Source organism: Zeus faber (assembly GCF_960531495.2).
Source record: "Zeus faber genome assembly, chromosome: 20".
Lineage (NCBI taxonomy): Eukaryota > Metazoa > Chordata > Actinopteri > Zeiformes > Zeidae > Zeus > Zeus faber.
The window spans coordinates 28,231,880-28,250,818 of NC_137207.1; the positions used below are offsets into that span (position 1 = coordinate 28,231,880).

Genomic DNA, 18,939 nt, shown 5'->3' on the forward strand with positions numbered 1-18,939 from the left:
TTCCCATCCCATCCCTCCCTCCATCATCCCTCCCTCCAGCCCAGGTACCAGACATTATCCCATCAACCTGAGATACTGATACAGCCATGTTTACATTTTGGTCTGATTAGTTTCTGTTCAACATTTTGCGATGGAGCATCTCTTAGATTTGACTGATGGATGGAGGTGTGGCCGGGTGAAGGTGTGGCCCGGTGAAGGTGTGGCCGGGTGGAGGTGTGGTTGGACCCACTTGAGCAGAGAGCTGACACAGCATGTTTCCTCCTTTTCTGAGTTTTACTGGGACACTTTTCCAACATCTTCTCAGACATAATAACATTTCACCATTGGTCATTTGTGCACATTAATGTACATTAATGTTCATAAAATAATATTTAACAGATTGATATTATTGATATTATTCCAGCGTTGTGATGGTTCCATCACCTGTTTATTAATCTTTCATTTCTACTCCGTTTGGACAGAGATGGATGTGACCTTTAGCTGCCACACACACTCAGAGGTGTGTGTGTGTGTGTGTGTGTTTGATTGAAAGATGGTGGAAGGCCTTACTCAGTATGCTAGTAGCAAGAAGAGGCATCTTCTTTCTCCTCCATCTTTCTTCACGGGGAGGCCGTGTAGATTTACAGGCTTGTAAACCCCAGAAGGGAGATCTGATCCCCCACACTGGCTTCTCTCTCTCTCTCATTCTGACAGAAATGTGAAACTTTCCTCCCTCAGGCTGCGTTTCTATCCTCCATCTTCCATTTCTCCACCATCTTCCCTCCCTTATATCCCTCCATTCCCTCTCTCTCTGTTTCTTTTTTCCTTAATCCAGTGGTCAGTGATTCCATCCCACCTCAGATTAATGAGGGAACATTTCACTTGTTTTGAGAGAAGTTCAATCCAGAGTTGATTGAAATGTCGTTTCACTTCGCAGCGATGTATTGATGTCACACTTTTCAAAGCCATTCACAAGTTGAAACTATAGAATCATTTATTTTCCGCAGTCAAAGTCTTCACGCTGGTTCCGCTCATTGGTTTTATTATTCAATGTGTTTCCGTGACAATATGATTCAAATCTCCAAGTGTAGTACTTGTACTACTTGAAGTAGTTAGCTGTTAATTCTGTTTTCGGTACTCGTCTCTCCTTATTGATCACCTGTTTGCTCCGCCTCCAGCCACTCCCACTCTCCGGGCTCCATGGCGACGGCGGTGCACAGCAGCGAGTGGTCGTGTGGTCGCTGCACCTTCCTGAACGCGGGCGTGGCCCCTCGCTGCTCCATCTGCGAGGCCCCACGCCAGAAGCCCGACCTCAACCACATCCTCCGTCTGAGCAGCGGCGGGGGGCAGCGCTGGACGTGCCCCCGCTGCACACTCAACAACCCTACGGGCGTGGCCTCCTGCTCCGTCTGCGGCTTCAGCCCCTCCCCACCCAGCACCACGCCCCCCCCCGCTGCCGTGGCTAACGGCCTGATGCCCCCCGCGGCACCCGAGCCCCCGGTGCCGGCCGTGGCCCTTAGCGCACCGCCGGAATCCCGAGGGGGCCAGCAGCCGCCCCCCAAGGAGGAAGCGCCGCATCGCTCTGAGAGCAACGGGGAGGTGGGCGGGCCGAGCGAGGAGCGGCGGGCGGGGTGGGCGTGTCCACGCTGCACCCTCCACAATACCCCGGTGGCGCTGTCCTGCTCCGCCTGCGGGGGGCCCCGCAAGCTGTCGCTGCCCAAGATTCCTCCTGAGTCGCTGGTGGTCCCTGAGGTGCGCACGCCTCTGCTGGGTTTCCCCGGCCCTGCAGGGGGCCCCGCGCCACTGCTCATCGACCTCACTGACGACTCCCCCCCCCCCGCCCCTGCCGCCGAGCCCCAGGAGCCGCCCCACGCCCCCCCGCCGCTCCTCCCGTCCCTGCAGAACAACCCGGTGCCTCGCAGCCGGCGGGAGGTGCCCCCGTCCGGCCGGCCGCCCAATGCCCCCAGCCCCACCTCGCCCTCTTCCTCGGTGGCGCCCCCCCAGCCCGGCCCCCAGCTTCGGCCCCCCAAGCCCAAACACGCCCAGCCGCAGGAGCCCCCCCACCCCGGCAAGCGGCTCAGCGTGCTGGAGGAGGAGGAGCACGCCCCGGGCTGCCTGCCACCCCACCCCGGGGGGGGGTCTAAGGGCGAGGCGTGCCGCTGCTCCCGGGGAGGGGGCGACCTGATCGACCTGGTGGGCTGCGAGGCGGTGCGCTTCACCCCCGCCGGCCCCTCCAGCCCGGACTTCAGCACCTGGTCCTGCTCCAAGTGCACCCTGCGGAACCCCACCGGGGCCCCCAGGTGCTCCGCCTGCGGCTCCTCCAAGCTGCACGGCTTCCAGGAGGCCGTCTCGCTGCCCCGTTGCTGCCCCAAATGTGGCCTCCAGCAGGGGGTGTCCTGCTCCTGCTCGGCCTCGTCCTCGGGTCACAAGACTCGAAAACAGCCCCACGCCTTCCCCTCCTCCTCCTCCTCCTCTTCCTCCTCTTCGTCCTGCCCTGGCCAGTGGGAGTGCCCAGCGTGCACGCTCCTCAACGACCTGAAGGCCAAGAACTGTGCGGCGTGCCACACCCCCCAGCAGTACCTGACCCTGCGCAAGGTGCTGAAGCCGCTGAAGAGGAGGGAGAGCGTGCACGTGGAGGCCCGCCGCCGCACCGACGAGGGCGAGGCCAAGGAACTCTGGGAAAACATCGTCAGCTTCTGTCGAGAGGTAAGAGGCCGCGGAGACGTTGACTCACTGGTCAATATCGCAATCCAGCACCTGTTAAAACAAACAAATATATCATATATTTAATATTGTATCAGCCCCCCTGTTTATAGGTCATTTATTTGATGTCATTTCAGTTTACATGTTGATTAGCTGTGCAGCTGTCTGCTTTCAAACATGGAAGAAAGCCCTGTCTTGGCATTTTATTTTGATCAGTTTGTTTTCGTAAACATGCTTGTGATATCTCACGTGTGGCTTTGACCTACAAAGGAACATTCAGCTTTCACTTTCACTTTCTGTAAAATCCCCATATATATATATATATATATTGTGTATTGCCATTCAGCCTACAAATGCTGAGGTTTGATCTTTGATCCGTATCGCCCAGCCCTAGAGTAGAGTCAGAGTAGAGCTTAAGGGCAGGGCTGGATCTGGAGAACAGGCCTGCCGGGACGACACCCAGTGGGTCATAGGTCAAGGGGCCGAACATGGCCTCAGAAAATGAAGCCGCAACTCACAAACAGAGACTTTTCAATGGACAGGCAGAGGCCCCCAAGAGTTTGTTTAGGTGAACAAAGAGCAAAGGGTGAAGTTCCTTCCTGGAGGTCCTAAAATCCTCCAGAGTCATGTCTTCCTAGTTTCACTGTCTGCCGTTGTGGCTACTCAAGGTTCTTGGACCTTCTGAATACTACCTCTGACTGGTGATGACGCATACTGTAGGTTGTCGCTCCACTACGGCCTAACCCTGAAAGTACTAAATCTAGGTCAAAGTTCATCGCTCCTTCCTTCCGTCGAGGATGATCTGTACATTTGGGCTTTGAATATGTGTAACTTTGTGATGTCACAAGGTAGGAGGCTGGAATAACGTTTTGGTGGCTTAGAAGAAACAGAGAGGACTCGGTGACCTTTCAAATACTGCCTTTTGTTGCGTAAATGCCCACAAGGGGAACGCTCCGGTCCAGGGATCGGTTCTTTGACTCTAACGCTCGTTCTTGTCTGTTGAGTCTGGCGTCTGGCCCAGACCGCCGCCCTGCCAGGAGACGCTCCCTCCTACCTTAGTTAGCCGGCCGCTGATCCACCGAGTGCCCAGCGGCCGCGCCGCGCCCTCAAAGCGTCAATAGCAGGAGCTGCTTGTTTGTGTGCTTAATAGGTCGAGTGGCACGAGGAGAGCTTCACATTCACAAATGCAAGTTTTACCCGTGAAGGCTGTGCTTGTTTCTACAAGAGAGCGAGAGACTGGGGCAAATGTAAGAGACGGAGCAAAACAGGAGAGAGAGCGCGAGGGACAGCGAGAGATTGGAAACCTTTCCCTGGAGGCTCGATCGCCCGTCCTTATCCGAGGAGTGTCCTATTCACGAGATTATTAGATAGACTAATGAAATACGTCTCCTAGAGAGGACCTGTCTGCTCGCAATAATGCTAATGCAGACCATGGAGATTCTAATTCCACTGAATGTATTCATTTTACGCAGCTTTTAAAAGATTTGAAATCTGGCGAGCAGGCGCCGCAATCTTTAAACGATTAGAAGAAAGAAAAAATAGAAAAACCTGTCAAAGAACAATGAATCTCCATGAAGCAGCCCTGAACGTCAGCCCCCAGAAGGTTAATTACCAGCTTTTTAGTTTTTTAATGAAGAAAAACCTAATTACCCTTCCCTGCTAATGCATTGTCTAACTGATAAGAGCACCTGACCCGTGCTGGATGCCTGGCCGAGGTGGCAGGAGGTGGCAGGAGGTGGTGGAGGTGTGAGCGCTTTGACGACGTCCTCCAGAGACGTAGGCTGACGCACAACCAAGACTCAGCGTGTCTCAACGTGCGTTCCGTCACTTCTTTGCCTTGGGAAGCTTCCAAGGCCCGAGTTAAGTTAGAGGCCAGAGCCGTTCCCAGTAACGGCCGCTCCTCAACATTGGTCTTGACATAGGCGGAACAATGATCCAAGGTTTATTTATCTTTTCAGCAGCGTTCCCCAATTAGTTTGTGCCAGTGTTTCCTCACAACGCTGAGCTCTGAGTCTCCAATTTCATATTTTTTTGTTGAATGTGCACAAGCAGGAGGGCGATACCACATCTGTCAGCGCATGGTAGATGAATCACATGTTACTCCTACACCGGTAACACCGGGTTACTTGCCAAGGCAGGCTTCCTCAACACTCAAGTCCTTAAACCCGTCTTGTCTCATTTAACCACCAAAATGTAAGTGTGTTGGAGGAAACTTCTGGAGGAAATTCCCACAAGGAGAGCGTCAAGAAAAGACTGGATTTAAGGCTTGTGTTGAGCTCAACCAGACTCAACCAGGTTGTTCCCAAAAGTTCCAACAAGTTGTGAAGGAAATGGATGAAGCAACGACAGAGAACCGAGTGGTATACGACAGGAAGTTGACTGTTGGACTGGATCAGGACGAGGTCACTCCTGCCTGGAAACAGCCATTCAGTCGGAGAAATGAATGAATCCCCTTTACAGCAGCGGTCTGTCTGTCTGTCTGTCTGTCTGTCTGTCTGTCTGTACACCTGGAGTTACTACGGTACAGCTCTATTTGGAGCAGAAGGAGCGGAGAGAAGCTGTAATCATCTGCTTCACTGTGGAGACGCTAATTGGCGCAGCTGTGTCCTAACCCTGGTCTCTGGTTCCTTCCTCCCTCGCTCCCTGTTCCCTTGAGGAGTTGAGTACCAGGTGCTGCAGGGCTTTGTTTTGGTCAACGTGTCCCTTGAGATTTCAATGTCCCAGACAAATGGGAGAGATTCAAGTCAAATATCATCTGTGTTTATTGAGTTTGAAAACAATAGATAAGCAGGTTTTATGAAGAATGACATCATCAAGTCATGTCGATTCATAATATTTTATGTTGGATATTAAAAATAAAAGTCCCGTCAGTTAATTTCCAGCAGAACGCTTTTATTAACATTTCACTAAAATACAATTTTTATAAAATCAAAAAACGAAATAAAAATAACAAGTGGGTCTAAATAAATAATAAAGTTTGTGGTGTTATATTTTACTAAATGAATATTTAGCGTCTGCTTTGGGTTGAACTTAAATATCCAAAAAACAGCTATGGATGTGTGTGTCCCTGTTGTCAAGGAAACATCATCTTTCTGCTTCTCCTCAGAGTTGTGGCCCTGTGGGCGGGGCTTATTTCTATATCCACAAACGTGATTGGGTAGAGGTGAAAGGTCAGCTTTAGATCCTCCAAAGGGATCGGCTTCCTGTTGAACAGATCTGCCTCATTTATTTTGAACAAAATGATGGAGTCTGTTTTATTTCCACGTGGAAGAAAATAAATGTTATTAATTAAATCATTATTCTTATTGTTAAATCCTCCAGAACTAATTCAAGTTGTGCTTCAAGGGAATTATTTCACCACAGAGATTGAAATATGTGGACTTCAACAGATTTTCTGGTAATTAAAGGAAACTCTGCTCTGGTTTGGTCTGGATCAGTCTGGTTTGGTTTGGTTTGGTCTAGTTTGGAGTGGGTCAGCCTGAGTTAGTCCAGCGCTGAGCTGGGGCTAAAAGTTTTGTGTAGACTCAATGTGGGATTGAATCACGGCTTTGACCATGAAGATGTTTTAATGAGGTGGAACCAAAGCTCTATTCTTTAATGATAATACTTTAGAATAGAATTATCATTACAATGAGTAGAATAGTGTTCTCATTTTAATGAGTAGAATGGCATTATTACAATTAGCCTGTAGTATTATCATTACAATGAGTAGAATAGTATTATCATTACAATGAGTAGAATAGTATTATCATTACAATGAGCCTCTAGTATTATCATTACAACGAGCAGAATTGTTTATCATTACAATGAGCCTCTAGTATTATCATTACAACGAGCAGAATAGTATTATCATTTCAATGAGCAGAATAGTATTGTCATTACAATGAGCAGAATAGTATTATCATTACAATGAGCCTCTAGTATTATCATTACAACGAGCAGAATAGTGTTATCATTTCAATGAGCAGAATAGTATTGTCATTACAATGAGCAGAATAGTATTATCATTTCAATGAGCAGAATAGTATTATCATTACAATGAGTAGAATAGTATTATCATTACAATGAGCCTCTAGTATTATCATTACAACGAGCAGAATAGTGTTATCATTTCAATGAGCAGAATAGTATTGTCATTACAATGAGCAGAATAGTATTGTCATTTCAATGAGCAGAATAGTATTATCATTACAATGAGCAGAATAGTATTATCATTTCAATGAGCAGAATAGTATTATCATTTCAATGAGCAGAATAGTATTATCATTACAATGAGCAGAATAGTATTATCATTTCAATGAGCAGAATAGTATTATCATTTCAAGTGAGCAGAATAGTATTATCATTACAATGAGCAGAATAGTATTGTCATTACAATGAGCAGCATAGTATTGTCATTACAATGAGCAGCATAGTATTATCATTACAATGAGCAGAATAGTATTATCATTTCAATGAGCAGCATAGTATTATCATTACAATGAGCAGAATAGTATTATCATTACAATGAGCAGAATAGTATTGTCATTACAATGATCAGAATAGTATTGTCATTACAATGAGCAGAATAGTATTATCATTACAATGAGCAGAATAGTATTGTCATTACAATGATCAGAATAGTTTTGTCATTACAATGAGCAGAATAGTATTATCATTGCAATGAGCAGAATTTCATGTTTTGATTTCTTCCGACGTGTGTGGTCATGAGTGTTGTTGATGATGTGACTGCTTCCCTCCCTGCATCCTGGAGCTGCACTGTGCTGAAGTATTCAGCTTATTGAGAGCTCGTCGGCCCGTGTGAGTGATAGGACCGTACCCATCCCAATATACCACAGGGGGGGTTTTCCTGGAAATGATATTTGGGGTCTAGACTTTTAAATGTCAATATACGGTAGAACAATGGAAAAATAAAAGCTGTACTTTAGCAGTGTTTCAATACCCTACAACTGTGGAGCAACAGCGTCCTTGTCCCATCCACCACTAGTTCACCGGGAAGTGGTGGTTCTTCTTCTCCCGGTGGAGCTCGCGCTCCTGACATTTGGTTCCGCGTTACGTCCGTCGACCTGCGCACACTGCGTACGACCGCATGCTGCAGTGTCATGATTGTCAAATGAAATGATTTTCTTCTTAAAAATAAGTTTTGTTTTGAGTCTTGAAATTTCGTCTTATAATCTGGGCCGTCTTTATCCAGTCAATACGGTAAGTTCCTCCATGTGTCCACACTGTGTGGAGCCTGGTGTCAGATCCACAGCTCAAAGCTGCTCAGCACAGACCTGCATATGGCTCTGAAGATGTTCCCTGTGCACACTGTGTACACTGTGTGTACACTGTGTGTACACTGTGTACAATGCACATATGTCAGTCTGTGCATGTTTGTCTACTGTATGTGTAAACTAGATGTGTTACATGCATTTGTCTGTTTGTATACTATAGGTGTGTGTCTGTGTACAAATGGAAGAAATCAGTAACCGAAGTAAGAAGTGATAAATCCATAGATATACACCGATCAGCCACAAGATTAAATCACCACTGAAAACCACTAATATTGTGTAGCTCCCCCTACACCACGTTCCAAATTATTATGCAAATTATATTTTTCTCTGATTTTCCTAAATAGTCGATGCAAATGACAGTCTGTATAATTTTCAAGTCATCAACTGTCAGGGTATAATTTGAATGTTACTGAACAAATCTCCCAATGATAACAGTATTTATTTCCAAAATAAAAAACTCAAAATGCGCTGTTCCAAATTATTATGCACAACAGAGTTTCAAAACATTTTATAGGTTGTAAAGAAGTGAAAATGGTCATTTGTTGCATGTGCAGCATTAGGAGTCATATTTACTGAAATCAAAAGCTATTTTAATAAAATAGCTAAATAAAAACATCTTACCAGGCCAAGTTCCATGTGAACATAGGACCCTTCTTTGATATCACCTTCACTGTTCTTGCCTCCGTTGAACTTGTGAGTTTTTGAAGAGTTTCTGTAGAATTTCTTTGCAGGACGTCAGAACAGCCTCCCAGAGCTGCTGTTTTGATGCCAACTGCCTCCACCCTCATAGATCATTTAAGGGTTGAGGTCAGGGGAGGATGGGGGCCACACCATGAGTTTCTCTCCTTTTTATGCCCAAAGCAGCCAATGACACAGAGGTATTCTTTGCAGCGTGAGATGGTGCGTTGTCCTGCATGAAGATGGTTTTGCAACGAAAGGCCCGGTTCTTCTTTTTGTACCATGGAAGAAAGTGCTCAGTCACAAACTCTATATACTTTGTAGAGGTCATTTTCACACCTTCAGGGGCCCTAAAGGGTCCTACCAGCTCTCTCCCCACGATTCCGGCCCAAAACATGACTCCGCCACCTCCTTGCTGATGTGGCAGCCTTGTTGGGACACAGTGGCCATCCACCAACCATCCACTACTCCATCCATCTGCACCATCCAGGGTTGCACAGCACTCACCAGTCAACAAGACTGTTTGAAAATGATTCTTCACGTATTTCTGGGGTCCCTGCAACCCTTTCTGCTTGTGAGCATTGCTTAGGGGGGGCCCAATAGTAGCTTTATGCACAACTGCAAGCCTCTGGAGGAGGTTGGCTGGACTCCAGAGGCACCAGCAGCTTCAAATACCTGTTTGCTGCTTTGTAACGACATTTTAGCAGCTGCTCTCTTTATCCAATGAACTTGTGGCAGGAACCTTTCTCATTCTGCCTTTATCTGCACCAACCAAGTCGGCGCTCTGAATCAGCCACAAATCTCTTCACAGTACGATGATCAAGCTTAAGTTTTTGTGAAATATGTCATGTTTTCATACCTTGTCCAAGTCAATGCCCTATTTGAGGCTTTTCGGCAGCAGAGATCCCTTTCTTTCCCATATTGCTTGAAACCTGTGGCTGCTTAATAATGTGGAACGTCCTTCTTAAGTAGTTTTCCTTGAATTGGGCTCACCCGGAAAAACTAATTATCACAGGTGTCTGAGATTGATTCCAGTGATCCAAAGAGCCCTGAGACACAACACCATCCATGAGTTGAATTGAAAAACAAAACATTTAATGTTTATGACACTTCAATCCAATTTGCATCATCATTTGGAACACGGTGCAGTGCCGCCAAAACAGTCAACAACATCTACGTTCCCTAACACTACCACTTAGTCACTAGGCTTCACTGGGCTTCACAACATCACCATCACCAGCACCAATCCGCGCACTGATGATGGCGCATGCGCAAGATGACGGCGCCCTGTTGGCAGCGGCCACTCCAGCTCCCGATAGTGATGTGCGTTTTATGTTAAATGTGTTGTCTGTACCGTCACAGTCGTGTACGAAAATAGTCTACAACAGAAGCTCATTACTCGGACTACTAAACTCCAACATTTCAAAACATCTTTCTGGAGTTACGCTGGCTTTGGAACCCGAAGAACTCGAGGAGCTTGGCATTCTACAGTGGCAAGACCCAGGGGTCAGCAAGGTAGCGGACTCCCTTCCCACCACTGGCCGACACCGGAGGCGGCGCAAGCAGTCTGCGAGACCCAGCAAGCATCGTAAGCGGTGTGCTAGGCCCAGCAAGCGCGGAACTCGAGCTGGCATCAGCGCCAGGCTAAAAGCCAACCCTTACAGACCTGCACTTCCCTCTATCCTGCTATCCAACGTTCGCTCGCTGGAAAACAAAATGGACTACCTCAGATTGGATCTAACCACGCAAAGTAAGGTGAGAGACTGCAGCGCTATCATCCTCACTGAGACGTGGCTTAATCAGAACGTTCCGGACAACGCCATTCAAGGGGATGGACTAACAACGTTCCGGGCGGACAGGAGCCATGCTCTCAGCGGAAAATCTCGGGGAGGTGGTGTATGTATTTTCATCAATAACAACTGGTGCACCCACGCCGAAATTGTCTTAAGGCACTGTTCTCCGGATATAGAATTTCTAACAGTTAAATACCGACCATTCTACATGCCCAGAGAATTCACAGCCATCTACATCACAGCTGTTTACATTCCACCCAGTGCGATAACTAAGGACGCACTGTCTACACTGTATCAATCTGTGAGCTCAATGCAGAACTAAAATCCAGACTCTGTCTATATAATCGCTGGTGATTTCAATTAGGCCAAATTGAAGACAGTACTTCCACATTACCACAAACATGTGAACTTTGCGACCAGGGGAGAGAACATTCTTGACTGGGTATACACCAACATTAAACAGGCATTCAGAGCTGTTCCCCACCCCCGCCTGGGGAACTCGGACCATCTCTCTGTTATGCTAATACCATCTTACAAACCACTTCTAACCAGGAGTAAGCCATCTGTGAAGCAGATCAGAGCATGGCCAGAAGGAGCAACCTCAGCTCTCCAAGACTGTTTTGAATGCACAGTTTGGCCTGTTTTTAGGGAGGCTGCCACTACCAACCATCATGTCAACCTAACGGAATATACTGAGTCTGTCACAGGCTATATACACAAATGCATGGACGATGTGACCGTCATCAAAAACATCACTACAATAGCCAATGACAAACCCTGGTTCACCAGGGAGGTACGTGCACTCCTGAGAGCACGGAATGCTGCCTTCAAGTCCGGGGACAAGGACGCCCTCAGAGCTGCTAGGGCCAACTTGAGCCGGGGCGTGAAAACAGGCAAGCGTGCCTATGGGTAGAAAATCCAATCACACTTCACAGACACAAAAGACCCCAGTCGCCTGTGGCAAGGCATCCAGTCAGTCACAGGCCAACACCCCCACCGTGCGAGGACAACACAGACTTCCTCAACACACTTAACACATTCTTCAGCCGGTTTGAGTAAAACAACACCACCACAACAACAAAAGCCCGGACCTGCCCGGACAATGTAACACTTCACCTGGACCCTGCTGATGTGCGAAAGACTCTACTCAAGGTGAACCCCACAAAAGCTGCAGGTCCTGACAACATACCGGGGCGTGTGCTCAGAGACTGTGCTGACCAACTTACAGATGTTCTCACGGATATCTACAACACCTCTCTGAGCCAAGCCATCATACCAGCATGCTTCAAAGCCACCACCATCATACCACTACCCAAGAAATCCCCAGCCTCAACACTCAACGACTACCGACCCATAGCACTCACGCCCATCATGATGAAGTGCCTTGAAATATTGGTCAAGGCCCACATAACATCCAGTCTCCCCACTACACTCGATCCATTCCAGTTTGCATACCGTCCCAATCGCTCCACTGATGATGCCATAGCAACAGCACTCCACCTATGCCTGGCTCATCTGGAAAACAAAAACAGTTACGTGCTGATACTGTTCATTGACTTCAGTTCCGCCTTCAACACTGTCATCCCCCAACACCTGGTAAATAAACTCAGCAAAATAGGCATCAGCACCCCACTCTGCAACTGGCTACTGGACTTCCTTACTGATAGACCAGAGACAGTAAGAGTTGGCTTTGTACTGCACCTTATTACCTTAATAACATACCTCATTTGACTTCTTGAGTATATTAAGACTAACCTTAGTCTTGTTGTGTTGTTGTGTCTATTGTTGTTGTCTTTTTGCACTTTCATGTTATATGTTGTGTGTTACAAATATTACTTGCACATTTGGAGTATGGGGAAACGCAATTTTGATCCTCTGTGTAATTACGTGTTGCATGGTACGATTGACAATAAAGTACACTTTGAACTTGAACTTTGAACTTAGTACATACTAGTGCACTATTTAGCACATACAGTGCACTACTTGGTAGATACTAGTACACTACTTAGTACATACTAGCGCACTACTTAGTACATACTAGTGCACTACTTAATACATACTAGTACACTACTTAGTACATACTAGCACAAACCATAGTGTGCATCAAATAGTCTCTCTCCCTCTCTCCCCTTCTCGCTCTCTCCCTTTCTCTCCATTTAATTCAAAGGGTTCTATTAACATGGGAACATATGTTTTGGCAAACAAGTAGAAAACAGAGAAAGTGAAATAGAAGAGAGAATTAAAAGACGTCTCCCTCTCCAGAATGCAGTCAACTTTGTGGACGACAGCTTCCCCCCCGGCCCCCGCTCGGTGGGCTTCCCGGACAGCGACAGTGTCCAGCAGCGCATCAAGAAGTGGCTCCGCCCCCACGAGATCAACTGCAGCAACTTCAAGGACCGCGGGGTCAAGTGGTCCGTGTTCCGCACGCCCCGCCCCTCAGACATCCTTCAAGGCCTGCTGGGAAACTGCTGGTAAGATGCCCCGATGATCCCAGAGCCGTGCGGTTAATGCACTCTGCCCCCGGTGGCCGGCCAGGGTACTTCAAGTAGGCCGCTAAATCATCAGTGAAACGTACAATGTTTTAATAGATCCATGAATTAATGAGAAATCCATGAATTTATTGTTTATAAAATTTGAATCAGAGTTGAGTTAAGATGAGAAGGTCCATTCCAAGTTCATCCCTGTACGTCCGGGACAGGGACAGCGACGGCTGCAAGCTGACTGTGGGGATCAGCTGGCCGAGCTCCCTGGGAAGTATCCCCCAAAAAACTGGAGGATCTCTTTGAAATGAACACGCTCTGAGAACACACCACAAATTATTTTGGCATTTTCAAGTCGGCCAGTTTGGGAACTGCAGTTCTACAAATTCTGTCTTGTTGCTAGTGATTCATCTAATCTAATGAAAGAGTTATCAAAGTTTATACAATTATACATTTACTTTTCTGTAGGAGGACATTAGCCACTCCTGCTTCACTGATTCTTCCCATTCCACTGTTAGAAGCAGGAATTCAGTGTTGGAGCAGGGTTGGAATTTCACAGCAGGATTTATGTTATTATATGCTGTTATTTTAAATGTTTAGACTCAGTTGGTTGGTTTGGTGAGTTGGAGAGTGTGTGTGTGTGTGTGTGTGTGTGTGTGTGTGTGTGTGTGTGTGTGTGTGTGTGTGTGTGTGTGTGTGTGTGTGTGTGTGTGTGTGTGTGTGTGTGTGTAAGCGTTCGTAAGCGTGTGTGTGCATGTGCGCGTCCGTGCACGTTTGCTTCTGTGGCTCAGGCCAAATAAGCGAAGACAAACATCCTTTGGTGAAAAGTCATTTCTCATCTGTCCCTGAGGTCAGAGCAGCAAAGGGAGACGATAAGAATTGGAAACGCTTTGTGACACTAAGTTTGCCAAACCCTTTGATGCTAAAATATTTCATAATTTTTAGTTTTGTTGTTTGCTTTCTCTTCCACTGACAACCCTGTATGCTGTAGTTGGTTTATTCTTCAACAACAGCAAAAAAACTACAACAGCAATAAATGACGACAGCAAGCGACTACAACGGCAAGAAACTACAGCAGCAAGAAACTACAACAGCAAGAAACTACAACGGCAAGAAACTACAGCAGCAAGAAACTACAGCGGCAAGAAACTACAGCGGCAAGAAACTACAATGGCAAGAAACTACAATGGCAAGAAACTACAACGGCAAGAAATCACAGTGGCAAGAAACTACAGTGGCAAGAAACTACAGCAGCAAGAAACTACAGCTGTAAACCTTTGTTCATTATAATGCTCCATTAGTTATTTTTGTTTGCTTTTGGCCAAGTCATGTGGAAAATTCTCATCAGGTTTTTCATGTGTTTGCATAGACAGCGGCTGTCTGGCAGTGTAGGATCATGTAGTAATAGTAGTAGTAACAAAGTAGGAGTAGTATTTTAGTAGTAGTATAGCATTATAGTAATTGTGTTCTAGTAATGGTTTAATAGTGTAGTATAGTATGGTAGTAGTGTTGTAGTAGTAATAGTATAGTATTGTAGCAGTAGTAGTATAACATTATAGTAATTGTGTAATATTATAATCGTACAGGTACTCCTCACTTATCGACCCACATGTTTAACGACTGTTCGGACTTACAACCAGCACTCTGACCAGTCTGTATTGTACACTGTGTACAATACCAAGCATCTCATAACCCTTTATATACTATATACACTATATATACTTTATACACTCTATACACTATATATACTATATACACTATATATACAATATACACTCTACATACTATATACACTAGATACACTATATATACTATATACACTATTGTGCCACCACATGCCCCCCAAGTGGCGTTTCCAGGGCCCTCCGGCACAGAGACACAGAAGACAGGGGGTTGTAGACACCAGTTTATTGTAGAGAGGAGGCTAGTTGGAACAAGCCAGGAGCAGTTTATTGTAGAGAGGAGGCTAGCTGGAACAAGCCAGGAGCAGTTTATTGTAGAGAGGAGGCTAGCTGGAACAAGCCAGGAGCAGTTTATTGTAGAGAGGAGGCTAGCTGGAACAAGCCAGGAGCAGTTTAATGTAGAGAGGAGGCTAGCTGGAACAAGCCAGGAGCAGTTTAATGTAGAGAGGAGGCTAGCTGGAACAAGCCAGGAGCAGTTTAATGTAGAGAGGAGGCTAGCTGGAACAAGCCAGGAGCAGTTTAATGTAGAGAGGAGGCTAGCTGGAACAAGCCAGGAGCAGTTTAATGTAGAGAGGAGGCTAGCTGGAACAAGCCAGGAGCAGTTTAATGTAGAGAGGAGGCTAGCTGGAACAAGCCAGGAGCAGTTTATTGTAGAGAGGAGGCTAGCTGGAACAAGCCAGGAGCAGTTTAATGTAGAGAGGAGGCTAGCTGGAACAAGCCAGGAGCAGTTTATTGTAGAGAGGAGGCTAGCTGGAACAAGCCAGGAGCAGTTTAATGTAGAGAGGAGGCTAGCTGGAACAAGCCAGGAGCAGTTTAATGTAGAGAGGAGGCTAGCTGGAACAAGCCAGGAGCAGTTTAATGTAGAGAGGAGGCTAGCTGGAACAAGCCAGGAGCAGTTTAATGTAGAGAGGAGGCTAGCTGGAACAAGCCAGGAGCAGTTTAATGTAGAGAGGAGGCTAGCTGGAACAAGCCAGGAGCAGTTTATTGTTAGAGGAGGCTAGCTGGAACAAGCCAGGAGCAGTTTAATGTAGAGAGGAGGCTAGCTGGAACAAGCCAGGAGCAGTTTAATGTAGAGAGGAGGCTAGCTGGAACAAGCCAGGAGCAGTTTAATGTAGAGAGGAGGCTAGCTGGAACAAGCCAGGAGCAGTTTAATGTAGAGAGGAGGCTAGCTGGAACAAGCCAGGAGCAGTTTAATGTAGAGAGGAGGCTAGCTGGAACAAGCCAGGAGCAGTTTAATGTAGAGAGGAGGCTAGCTGGAACAAGCCAGGAGCAGTTTAATGTAGAGAGGAGGCTAGCTGGAACAAGCCAGGAGCAGTTTAATGTAGAGAGGAGGCTAGCTGGAACAAGCCAGGAGCAGTTTAATGTAGAGAGGAGGCTAGCTGGAACAAGCCAGGAGCAGTTTAATGTAGAGAGGAGGCTAGCTGGAACAAGCCAGGAGCAGTTTAATGTAGAGAGGAGGCTAGCTGGAACAAGCCAGGAGCAGTTTATTGTAGAGAGGAGGCTAGCTGGAACAAGCCAGGAGCAGGTGGAACATGTCATGACAGGGCTCCTCTCCTGAGTGAGTGTAGTGATGGGCGTTTTAACCTGCTGCTCATTGGACCAACCAACGACCAACAGGTGTACATCCACCCTGACCCAATCACCTAGATCCAGGTCAGGTGTCGCTGCTATATATACTATATACACTATATATACTATATATACTATATACAATATATGTACTATATACACTATATATACCACCCTCGTTTAACGACCTGGTCCTAGGAACGGAACTCAGTTGTTAAGTAAGGAGTAGCTGTAGTAGTGTAGTAGTATAGCTTTATAGTAGTGTAGTAGTAGTAGTACTATATTACTGTAGTAGTAGTAGTAGTAGTAGTAGTGTACTCTGAACACCCTGTCTAGGACACATCTTGTAGTGTGAACACCCCAGGGACAGAGGAAAACAGCTGCGGGGCGTTCTGGGTAAACAAGAGCTTTTCTACATAATCCTAAATATATGTCTAACAAGCCATGAGTCTGCTGAGTTCTGATTGGTCGAATGGGAAGGGTCTGCTCCAATCACAACAGGAGTTTCAAGTTCCTACAAACTCCTTCAAATCTCAGCTCAGCGACTCAGTGCTGCCCTCTGGTGGAGACGCGAACACACTGGGAGTTTAACTTTGTAGAGAGAGAGAGAGAGAGAGAGGGAGTGTTTGTGTGTGTGTTGCTCTCTCGGTTATCCTAACACAACCTATACACACACACCAAAACACACACCAAGACACACACACGAACACACACACACCAAGACACACACACCAAGACACACACACCAAGACACACACACACACACGAACACACACACACACCAAAACACACACACACACCAAGACACACACACAGACACACACCAAAACACACACCCAAACACACACAAAGACACACATGCACACACACCAAAACACACACCAAGACACACACACACACACGAACACACACACACACCAAAACACACACACACACCAAGACACACACACAGACACACACCAAAACACACACCCAAACACACACAAAGACACACACACACACACCAAAACACACACCAAGACACACACACCAAGACACACACCAAAACACACACCCAAGCACACACAAAGACACACACACACACACCAAAACACACACCAAGACACACACCAAAACACACACCCAAGCACACACAAAGACACACACACACACACACCAAAACACACACCAAGACACACACACCAAGACACACACACACACACACACCAAAACACACACACACACCAAGACACACACACACACACACACACCAAGACACACACCAAAACACACGCCCAAACACACACAAAGACACACACACACACCAAAACACACGCACCACACCAAAACACACAGACCAAAACACACACACACCAAAACACACAGACACACACACCAAAACACACAGACCAAAACACACACACACCAAAACACACGCACACACCAAAACACACACGCACACACTAAAACACACAGACACACCAAAACACACACACACACATTGGGGATGGTAGCTCAGGGGGTAGAGCTGGTGGTCTAGTCATGTAAAGGTTGCTGGTTGGATCCCAGGCTCCTCCTGCTAGCATGCTGTAGTGTCCTTGAGCAAGACACTTAACCCCTCATTGCTCCTGATGGCTGCGTCCGTCGCTGTTTGAATAATTGTAAGTGGCTTTGGATAAAAGCGTCTGATCAATGTAATGTAATGTAACATCAAAACACACACACACAAACACCAAACCCCACGCACACACAAAAACACACACACACACCAAAACACACACACACACACTATGGTAAAAATAGCCCTCTGCAGTGTGTGTGTCTGTCGCTGACACTAGGACACACACACACGCACTATTGACCCACATGGTCCAGCCAATGAGAGCGGTTGGTTTAGACGTGAGCCAATCAGCTTTTGCCGCGCTGGCCCGTCTCACCCACCGCTCCTTTTACTCCCTTCATCCACCCGTCCATCCCTGCACCTCTTTCATCCATCCATGGCATTGTGCAGCCTGTGTTTGGGAGGAGGAACTTATTTTTGTACTATTTTCCCTCCCTCCTGCTCCCTCCTCCCTCCCTCCCCCAGGTTCCTCAGTGCCCTGGCGGTGCTGGCGGAGCGTCCGGAGCTGGTGGAGCGGGTGATGATTACCAGGACTCTGTGCCCCCAGGGGGCCTACCAGGTCCGGCTCTGCAAGGACGGGACCTGGACCACGGTGCTGGTGGACGACATGCTGCCCTGCGACGACTTTGGATACCTGCTCTTCTCCCAGGTCCGGGCCACGACAGAGACTCAGCTTTTAACTCCAACGTCGGACGTTTTGTCTGCTTTTATTGTTCATTTGTTTTTTTTTGTCATGATGAGTCAAGTTCTTCTGTGTCAGAGTCACATTTCTGACGTTCTAAAACCCTAAAGCTACTTCTCAACCTAATTGATATCACCTTATATTTGCCTTACACTTGCCTGGAACGAGAAATCCAAGCAAATCATTGTACTTACCATCTGAAGTACTACTTCAGACTACTACTAGCAGAACTTCAGAGTTATTGCAGTTCCTCATGACTTAGCTTGCTTTTTGACCTGAGGGAAACTGTAATCACAGTGTTAAACAGTGTAATAACAGATTCAAGAGGTTTATTCGTCACATACATATACATACTTTCATACATATACATACTTTCATATACATACTTTCATACATATACATACTTTCATACATTTATGCAGTGAAATGTAATGCAACGCACCCGGTGATAACACACAATATGTCCTAGGAAAAAAAATATTTCTAATAGACCAACT

General features: G+C 46.6%; 1 protein-coding gene across 1 annotated transcript in view; it reads left to right on the forward strand.

Moving 5' to 3' along the window:
- capn15 (calpain 15) overlaps positions 1-18,939 on the forward strand; it is a gene marked incomplete at its 5' end in the record, with an annotated part of 45,473 nt that overhangs the window by 19,700 nt on the left and 6,834 nt on the right. Inside the window, 3 exons of the mRNA XM_080021118.1 lie at positions 1,158-2,685; positions 12,692-12,900; positions 18,226-18,409. Of these exons, the coding sequence (XP_079877244.1) occupies positions 1,158-2,685; positions 12,692-12,900; positions 18,226-18,409 (1,921 nt within the window). The remainder of the gene's footprint in view (positions 1-1,157; positions 2,686-12,691; positions 12,901-18,225; positions 18,410-18,939) is intronic.